This window comes from Oncorhynchus kisutch, linkage group LG8 (assembly GCF_002021735.2).
Source record: "Oncorhynchus kisutch isolate 150728-3 linkage group LG8, Okis_V2, whole genome shotgun sequence".
In the NCBI taxonomy this organism is placed as follows: domain Eukaryota; kingdom Metazoa; phylum Chordata; class Actinopteri; order Salmoniformes; family Salmonidae; genus Oncorhynchus; species Oncorhynchus kisutch.
This window is the reverse complement of record NC_034181.2, coordinates 35,209,533-35,228,761: the sequence shown is the minus strand read 5'-3', so window position 1 is coordinate 35,228,761 and position 19,229 is coordinate 35,209,533. Positions and strand designations below refer to the sequence as shown.

Below are 19,229 nucleotides of genomic sequence, written 5' to 3'. Positions count from 1 at the left end.
GGCTCTTGTGGTTTCTGATCTAGTGGCCTTTCTCAGCTTCCGTACCACCCTTTCTCCCCTGTGGTACCCCCCTCCTGCCTTAGAGGTGAGCCTAGGTGTGCCATCTCGGCCTGATCCTGTCCTGTGCCACTCTTCCATGCCATGCTGAGCCATTCCATGCCATGGCCTACTGAATCAACAGAAATGCGCTCACCCATTCTAACCCATTTGATCACCCAAAACCAGCCACTTCCATGCCAATCTGTCACGCCTTCCTTCTCTTCTCTAAAAAACCTTGTCCTCTTTAACATCCCCTCACATTCCCTTTCTCTCTCTGTCGCTCTACTGTGCTCACACCCTCTCTCTCTCTGTCACTCATTCATTCTGTCTTTCTCTCTCTTAGGATGATATGCACAGTATGATTGATCAGCAGCTCATGGAAAAGCACCAGGAGGAGTGGAGGGTGACCCCCTACTCCCTCGCTGGGTCCTCCGGGGGCCCCTCCGGCCAGTCCTCCAGACGAGCCCATCGCCTCTCCGATGGAGACAAGCGGCTCTTTTCCTTCTTCAAAAAGAACTGAGAACGCCTCTGGACTGGCCCGAGTAAGCAAGAGAGAGAAAAAGAATAATTCAAATAGAGTGCAGAGGTAGAGGAAAATAAAGGCAAAGACTGAGTGGCAGTGATACACACTATCAGATGGGGGGGGCTAAAGATGTTCAAGGGTCATTTTGCACTTTATCTGTCCCATCATGTCCTACCTTAAAGATGTTGAAACAGAGAGTTAAGGCACTTAAAGAAGGAGTGAGCAACACTGTTAGGGCTCACTCACACCAGTAGTGCTTTCTGGCCGAGAGTACTTGGCACCTCTGAACATAATTTGAGAACCGAGTGCGCACCGATTTTACATGTAGAAAATATCGGCAGTCAGACGTCTATAGCGGGTGGTCCCTAAAACACAGTGCACTGAACGATCGACAGATGAACGCTAGATCCACATTAGATCCACATTCAGTGTGATGTGTGCGAGCGTTTACACATCCAAAGGCCTTGGCTCCCATCCCATAAACACCCATTTGGCTTACATATATTTCAAAGAGGACGGTTCCCTAGCAGTGCCGCCCAGTGTCTCTACCCCTCTTCCAAAACCCCAGACTGGGAGTGTACGTCTACAGTAGGGCTGGCTCCTGTGCCCTGCCACATGCCAAGGTGTCTGGGGAGGGTGTTCAATACGGGACTCACCAAGGCGTTGGGGTGGAGGGATTAGGACAGTGGGACAGGGATCTGGGTAAGGGAACATTCATTGAGGGACAAGAACCAGCCTCTGGTTGGGAAGCAGCATTGTTACAGCTAACTCCGACATGTTCTCAGCTTTATTCATATATTCAGGGATTTACAAAGAGGCCTTATTCCCAATCAATCCAATGGATGGATTTCTTTTGGTTGGTATGCACTTCACAATTATGGTCGTGCCATAGCATTGGTTAATAGAGTTAACACAACACACCAAATGTCCATCCTTGAATATCACTGAAGTATAAATGTATAGATCAAGCCACAGTAAATCCATAAACATAGCACTTTATGCATATCAATCATAAGTTTACCTCAGATACTCAATACTAACTGAGCAACCAGTGCATGACCAAGGGAGAGTTACATTTACCAACCACTGAATGTATGAAAACCAGCCTATCTAAAGTGATTATAGGACTGTTTCAGGTCCATGGACATTTCTACACAGGCCTCTTGTCAGTCTCTGACGTCTGAATAAATCTCTGGGCCGCTGGCGTTAGCTGCAGCCTCTATCCAGGTGGACTTTTTCTACAGTTAGAATGTCACGTTTTGCGTACGTTTGACGTACAACAAGTATTTTCAAACATTATCTGTACAATGGTCATCATGTATATTCCTCCTAGCTGACCAAATCCTCCGAACTGTTTACATTAGCTTGAGAAAGGAGAAGTCTAAACGGTCTCTCAATACGTCTGCAGTGCCTAACTTTGGCAAGTCAAAGGCATCCATATTGTGCTACAGTTAATTGTCAAATTACCATTAATTGAAACACAAATGTAGATGATATTGATTTAGTAACCTACTCAGTCCACCAATCCAGTTTCACAGGAAAACCTATTGACAGGGCCTACAGAGTGCTTTAGCTATACTATCACAGTAATATAGAAGGTCTACTGCCATTCCCATTGGTTCAAAGTTTATGATAGTGGACACTTCATTTTCAAGCTTCCATAATGGCCAGACAAACAGTCACCTCCAAAATGATTGGCACCCTTGATAAAGATGAGCAAAAAATACAGTATAAAATGAATAATACAAAAATTGTATGCTCAATAAATGTGAAAATATATTATTTTTGTAGTAATACAATTGCTTAGGAAAAAATATTTTGTTCAAGTAATTAACAAAAAATCTCAAAAAGATAGGTGTCAAAATTATTGGCACTATTTTCAATATGTTGTGCAACCTCTTGTGAGGATAACAGCACTTATCCTTTTTCTATAATATTTTATGAGACCATTCCTCCATACAGGATCATTCCAGGACCTTGAAAGATTCATCCACATTTTATAGTAGGTACAAGGTTCTTTTCTGCATATGCATCCTTCATTCGAGGCCAAACACACCACTGGTGTGCGTGGCCAAAGAGCTCAGTTTTAATCTCATTCGATCCATAGCACCTGGTTCCTATTCAAGGGCCAATGCCATTTAACAAACTCCAGGCATTTACATTTGTTGGTTGCTCTCGATAAAGGAAGTGGCGTTTAATTGTATATTTGGAGACTTGGTGACCCCAAGACGCGACCAAGTTCGGTCATTCTACAACAGTGGCCCTTGGACTTTTTTTTGCCTCCCAAACCATCTTCCTCAATGTGCGTAGTACAAAATACACTTGGATCTTACCAGGCAAGTTTACCACTGTTCCAGTGGTTATAAACGTATTCATTGTTTCCATAATAGTGGTATATTGGAGTTTTCAGTCGTTTTTTTGTACCATTGCCTGATTTATGAAAGTCAACAGCCATTTGCCTTTCCTCATGGTGATGGATGACAAAGGGATTTTACATGTTTGTTACCTCATTTTTCTACCCCAGTGAAACAGGAAGCCATGGAAGGCCACAATACAGTTCCTTTATCTGAGATTAACTTAAACAAGTAGAATGATAATGCAATCTTTAGGGGTGCCAATAATTTTTACACATACTTTTTTATTTTTTACTTGAGCAATATTGTATTAGTATGTTCCTTTTTTGCATACAATATAGCTTGGTATTTGTATTATTTATGCATATGTTTTGCTCATCTTTATCAAGGGTGCCAATCATTTGGGAGGTGACTGTATCTGTGACCCCATATTTGTAGAGTGTGTGTAGATAAATGTGATGCGTCTGAACTGTCCCGGCGTGTTTAAGGAGGAGACTGGCACAGTCTTCTGACCTCTGTCTATGTATGGAAAGTCATATCTAGAGCCCCTGCGCAAACCTATGCAGATGTCTTCTCGCCATCTCAGTTGGTAAGGTTGTTGGTTAGGATCAACCCAAAGAATTATTATTTTTAAAGAGTTGAGAGTAGGTTTGGATGAAATCAATATATTTATAAATGCATACCTTTTTCAATGGAAATCTAGTGTTTTTTTTTTATATATATATTTTTTCCCATTGTTCATGTATTTTTATTTAATGTTTACATGCAAATTGGGATCTCTGCGGAAAGGGAGGGGTGATGTGGAGGAGGGTGAAGATTATAAGTTCTACGTGTGACTGTTCAGTTCTGTCTTTGTAATAAGTCATTCTAACTTTTACGTAATTCACTGAATGTTGTCGAAGTTTGAGTTATACTCAAGTCTACCGATGTTTGATTCAGAGGTTTTCACCAGGGTTGGGTTCAATTCGAATTGAGAGCAGTCAATTCAGGAGGTAAACTACAATTAACATAATCAATAGAAGGGCAGTTATTTTCAATGACTTCTCAATAAACTGAAAAAAAAGTTCAAGCTATTTATTTCAAACGTTTTTACATTTAAGAATTTGCCATTCAAATCACTTCCTGAATTGACTACCTTCAATTTGAATTGAGCTCAGCCAGGCTGCAAAAACAAACTCATTATCTAGTTAAAAGAGCGATGTCTGCCTTTCTGTCTGTTGTCTAAGCAAGTGTGGTTCGGGCAGGGGTCCAGGTGGGTCGTTAGCTTACATTTTTAGTGCATTGCAAAATTATTATTAATATATATATATATATATATATATATATATATATATATATATATATATATATATATATACACATTTTGGGGAATGGAAAAACACTTTCAGTGTAAACTTTAACAACTAAAACCAAATAGAAAGTATGTAGAAAAGATAAGGGACCTATACATAAAAAATAAAAAAAATACTCTAGTCTTTGAGAACTTGGAATCAACAAAATAAAAGTCCCCATTGATTTTGTTATGTTTGAGCATATGAACACAGCATTAGCCATGTCAAAATGTGTAGAATTGCAGAATATTTGCATAAAAAACTGCAAAACATTTCTCTCAGCTCCATGGCAAAATGTATAGAATGGATTGGCTTTAAAACAGCAATATTCGATTAGGCTCCATGAAGAATTGCAGGAAATTTGTTTTAAAATGGCATTTTATTTCATCTCCATGGCAAGATGTATAGAATTGCAGGAAATTTGGTCTGTATGTTTTTGCACCGCTCAACCCTTATCAAAAGACACCTCAATTAGTGGGTCAAGGTTTGGGAATCCGTGTCTAAGCAGCTGTGGTGTTGTATTGATCTGAGAGGATGGTTAAGTGGGTCTAACACCAGGAGCCAGTCAGCTCTGATAGGCACTGACTAGCTGCATGATTATAGTGGATATTAAGCCAACCACACACAGTTAGACTGCAGCCTCAGAACTGAGTGATGACAAGTTATTCTGCATGCTAAATTAGGGTTGGTTGAACATGGATCAAACATGAACTTATATTACAAATGGGGATCAAACAACACTTATGACCAGAATGCAAGTTCTCATGTCCTTGTCTTTTCGGAGAGGAGAAAACTGAATTATGTAGTAATTTGTAATGTAACAGGCCAGAGGTCTTGAACTCAGCCTCATGGCCTGTTGTCACCAGAGGGGTATACTACGAAGTAAGTTCCATGGCTTAGGCAGCTAATTTGGCAACCAAATACTCTGAAATAACTCACACGAAAAATAGAAAGATGAGTATAAAATGGGCACAGTCTAATTAACTTAACCAAAAACACATATCTAAGATTTGCTTTCTTAATGGAGCAGAAAATCAATAGTTATTTTTGGTTGTTTATCAAAGTTAGTTGGTCAATTCATGAATCCTTCTTTGTCGTATAGACCTCCGGTGTTCCTGGGCGTGGCCTCTGGTAGAAAAGTTTGGCCGTTCTGTTCATTCAGAGCTCATTCAAGAGCTCTGGCCTGCTAGTTACTTACATCCATGTTATAGTTTTCAGTTTAAAGTTACAGTGCCTTGCGAAAGTATTCGGCCCCCTTGAACTTTGCGACCTTTTGCCACATTTCAGGCTTCAAACAAAGATATAAAACTGTATTTTTTTTGTGAAGAATCAACAACAAGTGGGACACATTGTGCTATATACGACTGATTGTTGTCCTATGGACAGAGTCTCCCACCTCAGCTGTAGATCTCTGCAGTTCATCCAGAGTGATCATGGGCCTCTTGGCTGCATCTCTGATCAGTCTTCTCCTTGTATGAGCTGAAAGTTTAGAGGGACGGCCAGGTCTTGGTAGATTTGCAGTGGTCTGATACTCCTTCCATTTCAATATTATCGCTTGCACAGTGCTCCTTGGGATGTTTAAAGCTTGGGAAATCTTTTTGTATCCAAATCCGGCTTTAAACTTCTTCACAACAGTATCTCGGACCTGCCTGGTGTGTTCCTTGTTCTTCATGATGCTCTCTGCGCTTTTAACGGACCTCTGAGACTATCACAGTGCAGGTGCATTTATATGGAGACTTGATTACACACAGGTGGATTGTATTTATCATCATTAGTCATTTAGGTCAACATTGGATCATTCAGAGATCCTCACTGAACTTCTGGAGAGAGTTTGCTGCACTGAAAGTAAAGGGGCTGAATAATTTTGCACGCCCAATTTTTCAGTTTTTCATTTGTTAAAAAGTTTGAAATATCCAATAAATGTCGTTCCACTTCATGATTGTGTCCCACTTGTTGATTCTTCACAAAAAAATACAATTTTATATCTTTATGTTTGAAGCCTGAAATGTGGCAAAAGGTCGCAAAGTTCAAGGGGGCCGAATACTTTCGCAAGGCACTGTATGTACTCTTCGTGTATATGTTATGTCCAAAATTACTGTCATTTGTATTGTTTTAATTTTCTATTTGAATACTCTTTTTAAAGTCTGTCTCCTGTCCTCAATCTTACTGTTAATCAGCCAGAATACTGTGGGAAGAGTTCTCCTGCGTTGAGTGTTTGTGTGTCTGTGTGCACGTTGTGTAAAAAGCAGACATTCCATGGAGTGGAATGCTTGTCCTTATGGGTCATGTTCTTTGGAATTTCACTTCATCTCAGTGTTTGTCCTTTCTCATTCACCAATGACAAACATTGTTTGGGTAGCCAAACTATTTGGAACCTTTGAAAATAAGTCATTGACCATGGTCATTTGGGGGAGTAAATGTGGGAATCTGTGGGTCTGGGTATGGATTCTTTTTGTATTAGTACACCCATTTCCCCCCTGACTCACCACCATAGAGTAAGAAACATAGGCTTTCTGTCAACCTCATTATTGGACAAGCTTCAATAATGACCCCATTGCCATTTAGCCTTCATAAATGAATGTGGTACTGAACTTACACAGCTGCCCCTTTCTCTCCTGACACATTAAAGCTTTTCTGTAATGGTAAGGGACTATATACCCTGCTCCAGTCAATTGAATATGGATAATGCACATTGTTGTATGAGTAATATTTATAAGGTCATTAAATAAGATTACTTTAATGTAGTCTTGGCACTAAAAGGCACGATCTCAGATCACAAGTGAACTTAGTAACAAAGACAGTTTGAAATGGTAAGTGATAATGACACAGCTATGTGATTTGACACAGGTTACATATGCATAAGTATTTACGCATACTCGTTCAAATATTGTACATATGACAAACTAGTTGTTCAATACCGAGGACACTTTCATAAAGAGGTACATAATATTTATGATGGGGCTGGAAATGTAAAAGAGTATGGTTTTATATTCATAGTAAATTACTATTTTTAGTATTGGGGTAAAAATATCCAAAACACTAACTCAGAATGGATTTTTATAGCAATGTTTCAGGGGAAATCATGCATCTAATTCATGTTTCTATATGTGGGGGCCACTGTGTTTCTATATGTGGGGGCCACCCCAATACTTGGGGACAGAAAGTATCTTGGTAGTGTTAGTACTTACTTTGGCTTCTCTCCGTGTATTGAGAAAAACACCATGCCGTCTATGGACAAAACACCACTTACCATGCCACTCATTCTAAGTAAATGAATGATCTACACTGAGTTCATATAGTTTCATTGTGGTCAACAACAAAATAAAACAGCTAAGACACATTCAAGTGGCACAATTCCTCCATAGTTTATTCACAAAAAGCAAGAAGTTCAAAACAAATCAAGGCCAAGCTTCAAATCATTGACAAAAGAGAGCAGTCATTATGTCATATTTATTTTTAAAACGTTTATTGATTAAATTCATGTAGGGAAATTGAATAGTACATCTCTTTTCTCCAGTGTACAGCCAACCACTGCTGATAAGTGTGTTTCAACCATAGCACACGAGGCATGTCAATACATGCACAGTTGTGAGTGTATGTTCTATATACTGAATATAAACACATTTTTTATATACACAATGAATAGAAATCATACAGTTAGATTTGATGCCATTTCTCCACTGCCTGGCATGCGTCACCCAACGCTCAGATTGTGGCACTGTCACGTGCCCCGCCCCAATGGTCGTCTGGTTAGGGTCACAGATTTCCCAACTCCACTTCATGACCACCTCAGCTATCCTCAAGCAGAGGAATAGGTATTCGGGGCCCGGATGTGTGTAGGAGAGTGCCGAGGCCAGGGATTCCATTTCTCCATCACTAATGGTCCCCCATAGCAGACCCTCAGAGAGGAACCTGTCACACCGCCCGCCTGCCACACACTCAAGCGGAACACTGGATAGTAACACTTCAGTTGAATGGGTAACCAGATTGTGACAAGTCCTAGATAATAACATGACACGACCAGGCATAAACATGTTAACAGTTCAGAATATTTTGCAAGCTGAAAATCCTGGACAATTTATGAATACTACATGCATGTCAGATAACATATACATACCCCTTCAAACAAAGTGTTTCGTGTTAAACACACTAACCAGTCTGCAACGGTACAGGGTTAGTGCACTGACTCCCATTTCCTGTCAACACAGTCCTGGCACAAACCAAATTCACCCTGTAATGATGATAAAGATGTCCAATATCATTACAATGCCCCACAAGTGACCAAAGCTAAGGGGGTTGAATCCATAGCTGTGAAGAGGTGCTGATATGAGAGTGTTTGGTGCATGGGAATACGGAGGCCTGTGGCTGAAGTGTGGTTAGAGAGCAGCGCTGGGCTCCCCCCCGCTGCCCGAGAGTTACCTAGGCCTTAACCCAAAACAACTACGCCCAGTGGGCCTTTATCACAACAGTCCAACAGGGAGAGCCAAAGAACTCACTTTTCATTCACATCACATATTGGCAGTATCATTGTAAAAAAAAGAAAAATGAAAAAAAAAAAAGTGGAAGATTTTCTTTTAAAAGCAAACTTAGTGCACAATAAGACTGCAGTGAGTGGTAGATGGCAGAGCATTGTGTCCCTGGGCCATGGGAGTGGTTCACTGCTCTGACCAGCTCTGAAAACAGGTCGTTGGCTGATCGATCAACATTATTGTAGGACAAAGGGGAGGAGAAAAAGCTTGGCAAAAAAAAAGTGAAAAAATAAACTAAGAAGATAGTCACCAATTCTGTCCATTGGATTGGTTGCTAAAGGGTGCCCATCAATCATCATCATCATTTTCCCCCATTAAGTCAAAAACAAATTAGTTCATGATCAGTTGGTGTGAACCATGGTAAATAAATGTGTCTGAAAAGTCCAAATAAAAATGTACAAAAAGGTTGTGAATCCCTTCCCTCATACCCCATCCAGTTTTTCATTTTTACCCCTGTTCCAACTGACCCCCACCCCCCAAAAAATGTATCCTCCTCTTCAGGTGCAGAGTCACTTGACTCGTAATGTCCCGTGTGAAGTGGAATGACAAGGAGAAAAAGATACGAATGTAAGAACATTTGTATACGCATATAGAAATCAGAGCATTATGGCCGTCAGTTTTCAGCTTGCAGATCCTTCAAGAAAGGAGGATCTCTTAAATATTGCCCATCTGCTGAATTCCAAATAAAACTTGATCTGACTAATATAATCTGTACATTTTTAGTTAAGTCTTCATGATTTGTTTGTTCGTTCAAAGGGGACCGTTTTAATTTCTTTTTTTCATTGTATATTTATTAAATCTATCTTAATTTAGATGCTTGGAGTCCCATCCCGTGTGCCGTCTCTGAGGCGGACGCTGGTGGTCTTTGTGATTGGGGTTTGAGTTCGCTAGCAGCACTTTTTCTTTCGTTTACTGTTCTTGGAGAGTTTGACCACGTCGTTCTGTTGCTGCTGCTGCTGCTTGGCCAGCACCTCCTTCTTGGCTCTTAGCACTAACTCTGTGATACAGTTAAACATCTGTGGGGAAAAGACAAAAAAAAACACAGTGAACACAATCAACTAACATTTTTAGGATGAGAGCTTGTTTTCTTTCCCTCCACTAAAAGCAACAACCTCACCTTCAAGCCCATGTCCCATGAACAACTCCACCCCTTCAACTTTCCACTACTTATACCAGAGGACCCCTGACCCACCTCTTCAACATTGATGTTCTCTTTTGCACTTGTCTCAAAGAGGTTGATGCCCATCTGCTCTGCAAACTTCTGTGCGTCAGTCGTCTCCACCACCTTTGAGTTGGGATCATCGTTCTTGTTTCCCACTGAGGAAGAATACGAATAGGAAGACCATTTGAACTTTCTCAACTCCAAGTAGGGAATATAAAGTATTTTATTACTTCCCAAATTCCAGTCAGCATTTTCCCAAATTCCTCAATTTTCCCCATTTTTTTGCTCTGAAAATGATGCAGAAAGTAAGAGAACCACATGAACCCCCACAGATGCAGACAAATTAATACATTTTTCTAATTACTTTAAAAAAACGAATGAAATGTTCTACTAATATCTTTGAATATTTTGTTTTAATGTCTGGACAGATTTCATAAGGCCTTACGCAATGGTCCCTGATGCAACAACACTGCACTGGGTAAAGGTCATTGAAACAGGTGGACTGGACTCACCTAATATCCGACACACATCATCACAGTTCTGGTTGATTTCATGTAGCCATCGTTTCACATTGACAAAGGACTCGGCACTCGTGACATCATATACCACTATGACCCCATGCGTTCCCCTGTAGTATCTGGAGAGAAAGAGAGAGAGAGAGAAATCAGCATTTTGACACACATTTCATGTCCACTAGGGGGAGCCCAACTCAAAGAACTGCCAGAATAAAGGCAACACTTGAATAAATGACAGATAAAGTATATTGAAAGCAAGTTCTTCCACACAGCTGTGGTTCCTGAGCTAATTAAGCAATTAACATCATCATGTTTAGGGTAATGTATAAAAGATTGCCCAGTTGCCCATCATTTTGCCTAGACGGGATCTCAGTGAGTTGGGGGGGGCGGGGACTCGAAGAAGCCTAGGGTGTTTGTTTCACCAGTTCAACCCAATTGAACACTTATGGGAGATTCTGGAGCGACGCCTGAGACAGCATTTTCCACCCCCACTTTATGATGGTATTTCCTTTATTTTGGCAGGTACCTGTATTACAAACACACATGAGATTTCAATCAATCCCAACAAACTGATGTTAACAAAGCCAAATGTATGCTTGAAGGACGACCCATTCTCACATGAAGTAGAAATGCTTCCTTTTGATCCCATAGAGCAGGGTTCCCCCAGTAGATGGCCCGCGGGACATATTTAGTGATTTGTTCTTGGACATAAGACTATAAATCATCAGTAAATTAATTCAGTCATTTTAATACAGGAAATCTGTTCAAGTATTCCCACGCATAAATAGAGAGACATATGTGATCATATCCCAATGTAATCTAGGTTTGAAATTATCCTGTTTTTTGTCAAATACTATATCTGTTATTGCGGTCAATGTGCAGTATACAAATGATTTATATCTATGTTCCAGCCCATGACCATCCGCTGAAGGAACGAATCGTCCCATGGTTGAATGGAATTGGGGATAGACGCAGACCTGTTCCAATAAATGGCACAATACAACAATAATCTACTTCCTTTGGTCGCCCTCTAAACAGCCAACATGAACTGAATGCCTATTACATATACACAGACTCCACATGCTGCTTGGAGTTCAATAATCCCTACTAGTGTCCTGAAATCATGAGAGCAGGAAGGGGTGTGTCTGAGGCAGGGTAGGGCAGCGGTTGGCAGGAAACCGGAGCTGATGCTTATCACAGGAATATGACAGACAGATATACATGGAGGGAAAGGCAGACATGCAAGTAGAGGACAGCCACAGTATTCATGAAAACCTGCGCCCCCCCCCCCCCCCCCCCCCATGTCTGAAAAGTAGGCCACAAAGAGAGGGGGAATCCCCCCTCTGACTGCAGTGCACCACACAATATACAGCTTTCAAAGGGGTGTGTGTGTGTGTGTGTGAGATTGTATTGGCCAGACAGAAGCTTTGTCTGTCACACACAGCCCAGCAGTAACGGACCAGTCAGCGGGGCGTTCTGCACAGATGAATGGAGAACCAGAAACACGCAACAGGCACAGGGGCAAGACTCCCAGTCCCTCCACCACACACACTCCCAGTCCCTCCACCACACACACACACTCCCAGTCCCTCCACCACACACACAGGCTGCTGTCCACTACAAAGACATATATTCAGACAGACATATGGCAGCTATGGACTGTGACTGACAGACATAAGGCTAAACACACCCTGGCTGGGCTGACCACTGAATTACACTTATGCACCTATACACTTATACACTTAAATACACTTATACACCTAATGAGGCACCATGCCACTACTTCTCCACAACCCAGCAGCACCCGCCACCTCCCTCCTCACACAGCCAGCCAGGTTTCCAGAAACACACTCTGCATTCTGTAGACTTGTAGGAGGTTTTCCCACAGGAAAAGCAGCAGCTCTGTTTGATGGTAATTCGGCATATTTTCTAGAGGGTTTTGAGAGAAAAAATAATACAAATCAAAAGGTTCAAATGCCTCCCTTTCTCAAAACCTTTTTTTTTTTGAGTGAATGGCAGCAAGGTTTCTACTTTCTCCACTGTTTCATAGTCCAAAGCCAAACAGTGTCAAAGACCTGTACAGTCCTCGTCAAAGTCCAAAGGGGTGAATAGTTTTTAGACGCTGTGCTGTCCATGTCAAACTGAGTAGTGTGAGTCAGATGGTTGTAAGGTGCTGTAATGAGGACAAGCTCACAGACCTTTAGTCCACCTTCCTGAGTGATGGCATTCTTGTTCAGAAACACAGACTACTCATCACTACGAGAGGTCGAGTGTTTAATCGGCATGGCCGATTAATTACGACCGATTGCAAGTTTTCATAACAATTGGTAATTGTCATTTTTGGATGCCGATTATGGCCGATTACATTGCACTCCACGTGGAGACTGCGTGGCAGGCTGATCACCTGTTACGCGAGTGCAGCAAGGAGCCATGATAAGGTGCTAGCTAGCATTAAACGTATCTTATAAAAAACAATCAATCTTAACATAATCACTAGTTAACTCAACATGGTTGATGATATTACTAGTTTAACTAGTTTTTCCTGCGTTGCAAATAATAAATGCGGTGCCTATTAATTTATCATCAAATCACAGCCTACTTCGCCAAACAGGTGATGATTTAACAAGCGCATTTGCGAAAAAAGCACTGTCGTTGCACCAATGTACCTAACCATAAACATCAATGCCTTTCTTAAAAATCAATACACAAGTATATTTTTTTAAACCTGCATATTTAGTTAAAATAAATTAATGTTAGCAGGCAATATTAACTAGGGACATTGTGTCCAGGGTATATGCAGCAGTTTGGCCTAACAAAGACCATAATTAATTTGCCAGAATTTTACATAATTATGACATAACATTGAAGGTTGTGCAATGTAACAGCAATATTTAGACAACCATTAGATAAAATACGTAACGGTTACGTATTTCACTAAAATAATAAATGTTTTGTTTTCTAAATGATAGTTTCTGGATTTTACCATATTAATGACCTAAGGCTCGTAATTTCTGTGTGTTTATTATATTATTATTAAGTCTATGATTTGATATTTTATAGAGCAGTCTGACTGAGCGGTGGTAGGCAGCAGCAGGCTCGTGAGCATTCATTCAAACAGCACTTTCCTGACTTTGCCAGCAGCACTTTGCAATGTTTGAAGCACAGCGCTGTTTATGACTTCAAGCTAATCAATTCCTGATATTAGGCTGGCAATACTATAGTGCCTAGAAGAACATCCAATAGTCAAAGGTATATGAAATACAAATGGTATAGAGAGAAAGTCCTATAATTCCTATAATAACTATAACCTAAAACTTCTTAAGTGGGAATATTAAAGACTCATGTTAAAAGGAACCACTAGCTTTCATATGTTCTCATGTTCTGAGCAAGGAACATATTAAACATGAGCTTTTTTACGTGGCACATATTGCACTTTTACTTTCTCCTCCAACACTGTTTTTGCATTATTTAAACCAAAATTTAACACGTTTCATTATTTATTTGAGACTAAATTGATGTATTATGTTAAGTTAAAATGTTTAAAAAAAGTGTTCATTTAGTATTGTTGTAATTGTCATTACTATTATAAAAAATAATAAAATCGGCCGAATAATCGGGTACCGGCTTTTTTGTGTGGGGTCCACCAATAATCGGTATCGGTGTTGAAAAATCATAATCGGTCGACCTCTAATCACTATACCTATTTCTCATGACAGAGAGGAGAATGGCTGGGCACACTCATCCACTTCAGCTTAGAAAGTCCTCGCTTGAGAGAGGATACCAGCCATAGTTCAAAAAACTAATATGAATTCAGAGAGGAATGTCTTCCAATTCTGTTTTTGCTTATAATTTGTGTCCACAATTGAAAAAAAGGCAATGACGTGACCATATTCCACACTACAAGAAAAAAAGATGCATCTGACAGCCAGCTCAATACCGGTGTCCCAAGAAACCCAGACTCCACACTGCACAGGAGTAATTATCTGTCAAACATGCAGCCAAAGTACACAACGTACAGAAAATGTGAAGATTGAGAGTGATTGCAAGGACAAGGAAAAAATGAAATTCCATTGGTACAAATTAAGTAAATATAACAAGGTGAAGCAAATCAATGGGGATGATACTCAAGTGAGAGAGGCATTGAGCTCCAATCTTTACAGTCCTATAATTCTGTGTGACTAAAACACACCTGTTACTAAAATGTGTAATTAGGCTCTGTGGAGAATTCCATCAGTTTCCAAAAAGAGCACAGGTGTTATTTTAAATGTCTTTGAGAAGTCCTTGCTCAAACCATCTTAAAAAGTTGGCCTTGTAAAATATCCCCTAAATATCAGTTGACGTGTTAGAATGTTGCATGGTCAATGGGGCATGTGTGAGTCTTGCTAACAGCCCAGTGTCAAAGTGAGCGTTGCCTCTGCCAGTACTTACGTGGAGGTGATGGTGCGGAAGCGCTCCTGTCCTGCCGTATCCCAGATCTGCAGCTTCACCTTCTCCCCATTGATCACCACTGTCCGGATCTTGAAGTCCACTCCAATCGTGGTGATGTAACTACCTGCAAACACACACACACAAAAACAGGTTATAAGACCCAGTGTTTGATTTGCAAGGCAAGTACTCACTGTACACAGTGCGAGTTGGACAGTTGTTCAAATTCAACAGACCAAATGACTCATAACCTGCTAGGTGGGGTTAGGAGTAACACGTACACTTACCTGAAAATGTGTTGTCTGCAAACCGCAGGAGGAGACTGCTCTTCCCCACTCCTGAAAAGGACAGGTTGAGTCAGGTTAAAAAGGCTTACAATAAGATAGGCAGGAGATGTGATTTCTTACCACCCTTTAGTTATAACAGTTAGGCGACACAGAGGTTTCTAGAAGTAAGCTCATTTGAAAGAAGATTTAGATTTTTCTAAGTTTGGGTTGTTTTGTAAACATATGTTTGCCACTGCCACCAAGGAGTTCAGATTTCCACAGCTCTTTTTCTCTAATCATAAAATGGCCAGGAAGAATAACAGAGGTACATAACCACCTACAACTAGGCTGGTGTGTCTCCTGACCTCTTTGGTATAGGTCAATTAGCACAGTCAGACAGCTAGCCCTTGACAGCAGGCACGCAGACAAATACATGTTATCTAGTGTAGCTGAACTTTGCATAACCTTTAGTAGGTTAAAGATCACAATAACACAGAGGTATAGTTTTGATACAAATGATGCAGGTCAGGTACAGACCATAACATCCGGGGACGGTTTTGCTAATGACTTTGTACTGTCAACCAATAAGCAATGAGATAACACATTCAGCAAAATCCAAGAGGAACAGACAGGTGGCTAGTTAACCATCGGGTGAGTTGGCAAAACTGTCAGAGCTGAATTGTGAGTCCAGGAGGAGGGACTAACAGCTCAGATCAGTTGCTACCGGAAGGTAATGTGATCATGTCTGGCTGTGGTTGATTGGTCCCGAGTTAAAAGCCCATCAAAAAACAAATCCCTCTGATCGCTCTCTGGAGTCTCGTTCGTTTACCAGACTCAACATTACTGGCAGCTACAAGAAACAGAGATAGTGTACTTTATGTGGGTGGAATATAATTTAAACAATACTGTCACCTGCCAGGCCACAAACAACCACATCAAAGACAAGTACAACTCTCATAAGCCTAACATTCACACAGAGAGCATCTGGGGAATCCCAGGGCTCTACTGCATCACACATTCCTACCTGTTCATGTCCAATCAGGGGGATAATAAGAGTTCAGTCATGCTCTACCAGCTACCCAGACAAAGCAGAACCAGATCACCATATAGGCCATGTCATTATCATCTTTTAAAAATCAGGCCGTTGTATGCCAGGAAAACCAATCTTTGTTTTGAATGATGGACTGGACAGTCTAGTCAGTCAGTAGGGCCGGGACGATACCCGTATTGCGATACTCTATAGTATCATGGCAAGGGAACAAAAACACAGAGCAGATTTTACTTCTTTGAGAAAACAGCCTTACCGTTGGAAACAAATCATTAGGTTGTCATCCAGAGTAACATTTATTTGTTTTTCAAGCTAAAGCACACAATATTTTCCATAGAGTAGGTTGTTAAAGGACCAAAGAGTTATCTGCTTCGTGTTGCCATGGAAAAAAATATATCGCAATACTGGTATCGTCCCGGCCCCATCAATCAGCCTTGATAACAGGGATTCCTAATCAATGACTGAGTGAGTAGAGAAGAAACCCGTTGAGGCTCTGGTGCACATCTGGTCTTACTGGTAAAACATCCCTCAGTGATACTTGGGAAGACTTATCAGTGCAGCCCTGTCTTTGAAGGAGTACTTAGCAGTCATATTAGGTACCTGTGGTGAAGACATAGGCCATTGCCTGCTCACTTGTAAAAACGACTGTCCAGGGCAATAAGCAAAAGCCACAAAATACAGTACATGTTATTCAAATCCTCAAATACTATATTTAGGCCAGGTAACAAAGGTGAAGAACAGTAGCTTGGGTGGGTGCTAGTTGGTTTCTGCTTAGTTGTTGTCATGCAAAACACTAGCTACAGGTGAGGTGGACCTCCGTCAGTCCAAATACTAGTTTTCCTTGACTCTCATTTGAGCATTGGTTTCAATATTCCCTGAATCTCATAACAGCGGTACCAATACTGGTTCCAGATTGCAGCCCAGGGGACACAGCACCCGGTGTGTCTGTGGTAGTAAAAGGGCCGCTGTCTTGCCCACTATTGTGATCAGCCAGCTGATGAGATAGTGCCAGGACTGGGAGTGTCAATGGCTGAAAAGATCTTTACCATCAAAATGATTGTAGAGTTGGAAATGCAATGTTGTTTGTAGATGTATGTTTTCAGCTGAACGCAGCAGTCTTTAGAATTTAATTAAAATAAACATGAGGTGGAAAAAACTGCAAATTAAGTGGTAGTATGGTTTTTAATATGCCTTATATTATGGAATTCAGTCACTTAGTTGAGTCTTGATAGTAAACAAGTTCAATTCCTTCCTTATTGGTATACTAAACGTTAGGCCCTAGGGCAGAGATATTCCACTCTTAACCATCAGGCTCCACACCTTGTAGGGTTTCTGTTCTATTTGATAATTAATTGCACCCACCTGATGTTCCCGGTCTAAATAAGTCCCTGATTCGTGGGGAACAATTAAAAAACGCAGGAACTGGCTTCGAGGTCCAGAGTTGAGTTTGAGGTCCCTATGCTAGGGGGTCATGTAGAAATCATTCAGGGCTCATTGTAAACGACTCTGCACTTGATGCAATCAGTATCACATACATATTGCTAGTTTGTCATAGTTAACATTCCTTCACACAGGGAACATGCTGCTGAAATGTTTTTCTTCTAACTACAAACTAGGACAAACCACCTAACGTTAACGAGCCAGCTCACAGCAGGATAACACCAGAGTAGCTGGTTGTCAACTTAAGGGAGGCCAGCTTTCTACCTAGTAGTTAGCTAGCTCCTCGGCTAACAGAAAAATAAAATAGGATCCATTAGCTAACGTTGAGTGGCAAGTTAGCTAGCAAGCGAACAACACTTGGCAAGTTGTAAGAAATAAGGCAAATGTTTAGCTACAATATACATACTTGCAACGCCATAATAGCTAGTTACTAAAATTATCCGCTAAATAACTAAAATCTTAACAAATGGTGGAATTCGTCCCAGTGTGGCAGTACTAGACGCTATCGTGCAATATCTGGCCTGATCGGCTGACATGCCCAGCCCTGCGATGCACACCTCGGCGCAAGTGTCACCGCTCTCTCCCCCAAATATTGCTGTGCATTTTTAAAACTACACATAGTAACGTAGACGTTCACTTAAACATGAGTCCAAAATCACGCTAGGAACCGCGACCTACTCTTCTGCGACTCATTGTGTAAATACCTGGAGAGGCCCATTTCCCGTTACGCATCCCCGGTATTCGCTTACCACTGTCACCGATGATGAGCAGCTTGAATAGGTAATCGTAGTCCCTGGCCATGCCGGTAGTTGGTGGGTTACCCCCGCCTTTTGCCGTTTACTATGCTCTTCTTATCGACTTGCCGTCCGAACCCTTGGCTTGTCGTACACAAGCACTACCCCCAATATGAATTAGAATGATTACCCCCCCCTATACCCAATTGCTAGCCCCAAAGCCGGCGGCTTTTTTCTCGGGGATTCGAGGTGTCAGCAATACTTTCCCTACGCTACAAATAGCCGGAACTGAGTTTCCTTGTCTGGTGGCGGCTGCACCCAACCCTTACGCGACCCAGAATCACTGCGCAGACGCACGACAAAGTCGTGTGCCCATTGATGCAGGGTGCTGTTGACTTCAGGTTGGCAGCTTTCCATTTGTTCCCGAATAACTCACTGAGGTAAAGACAGATTCAGATTGGATATTCGCCTGTAGTTTTCCTTACTTCCACCAACAGCAGTTAGGGACCGTCAACATAGTGACAAAACATATTTTTCAAATTTCAATAGCTCTTCAACCATTAATCCTAAAACTTCCTAAACTGGTTCGAGCTAACCCGATGGCATAGACACATTGCACACACCTTTTCTTTGCACTATATTAAATGATTCATTTTAATTTTTGAAATTCAATAGCACCTTGGTCTTGTGACCTACACACCTCAAACAAGGTTCATAATGCACACTTAATGGGCCTACACATTGCACACCCTTTTGTTTGTCCATTTACATCTCATTTTACATTAATTTTTAAAAGTTTCAAACTTCAATAGCTCCTTAGTCTTATGACCTACAATCCTCAAATTACTTTCAGAATATCCACT

The 19,229-nt window shown here is 41.0% G+C and overlaps 2 protein-coding genes across 2 annotated transcripts in view; one reads left to right on the top strand and one right to left on the bottom strand.

The window, feature by feature from the left end:
* LOC109895090 (BICD family-like cargo adapter 1) overlaps positions 1-9,479 on the top strand; it is a 39,053-nt gene extending 29,574 nt beyond the window's left edge. Inside the window, exon 11 of the mRNA XM_031830197.1 lies at positions 383-9,479. Coding sequence (XP_031686057.1) covers positions 383-559 — 177 coding nt within the window. The 3' untranslated portion in view covers positions 560-9,479. The remainder of the gene's footprint in view (positions 1-382) is intronic.
* On the bottom strand, positions 7,588-18,864 carry rab35b (RAB35, member RAS oncogene family b). Its single transcript, XM_020489784.2, has 6 exons — positions 18,382-18,864; positions 15,166-15,216; positions 14,882-15,005; positions 10,451-10,575; positions 9,969-10,093; positions 7,588-9,792 (listed from the first exon to the last, which is right to left on the bottom strand). The coding sequence occupies exons 1-6, from the start codon at positions 18,431-18,433 to the stop codon at positions 9,664-9,666; spliced, it is 606 nt and encodes a 201-aa protein (XP_020345373.1). The 5' UTR covers positions 18,434-18,864; the 3' UTR covers positions 7,588-9,663.
* Positions 18,865-19,229: the final 365 nt, after the last annotated feature.

Bases quoted from the DNA above. Each gene is read 5' to 3' on its own strand.
- rab35b (XM_020489784.2), bottom strand. From the start codon at position 18,433: ATGGCCAGGGACTACGATTACCTATTCAAGCTGCTCATCATCGGTGAC. The intron at 15,006-15,165 runs GTAAGTGTACGT...GTGTGTTTGCAG, and splicing joins TGCAGACAACACATTTTCAG to GTAGTTACATCACCACGATT. The intron at 9,793-9,968 runs GTGGGTCAGGGG...TTTTCCCCACAG, and splicing joins AGAACATCAATGTTGAAGAG to ATGTTTAACTGTATCACAGA.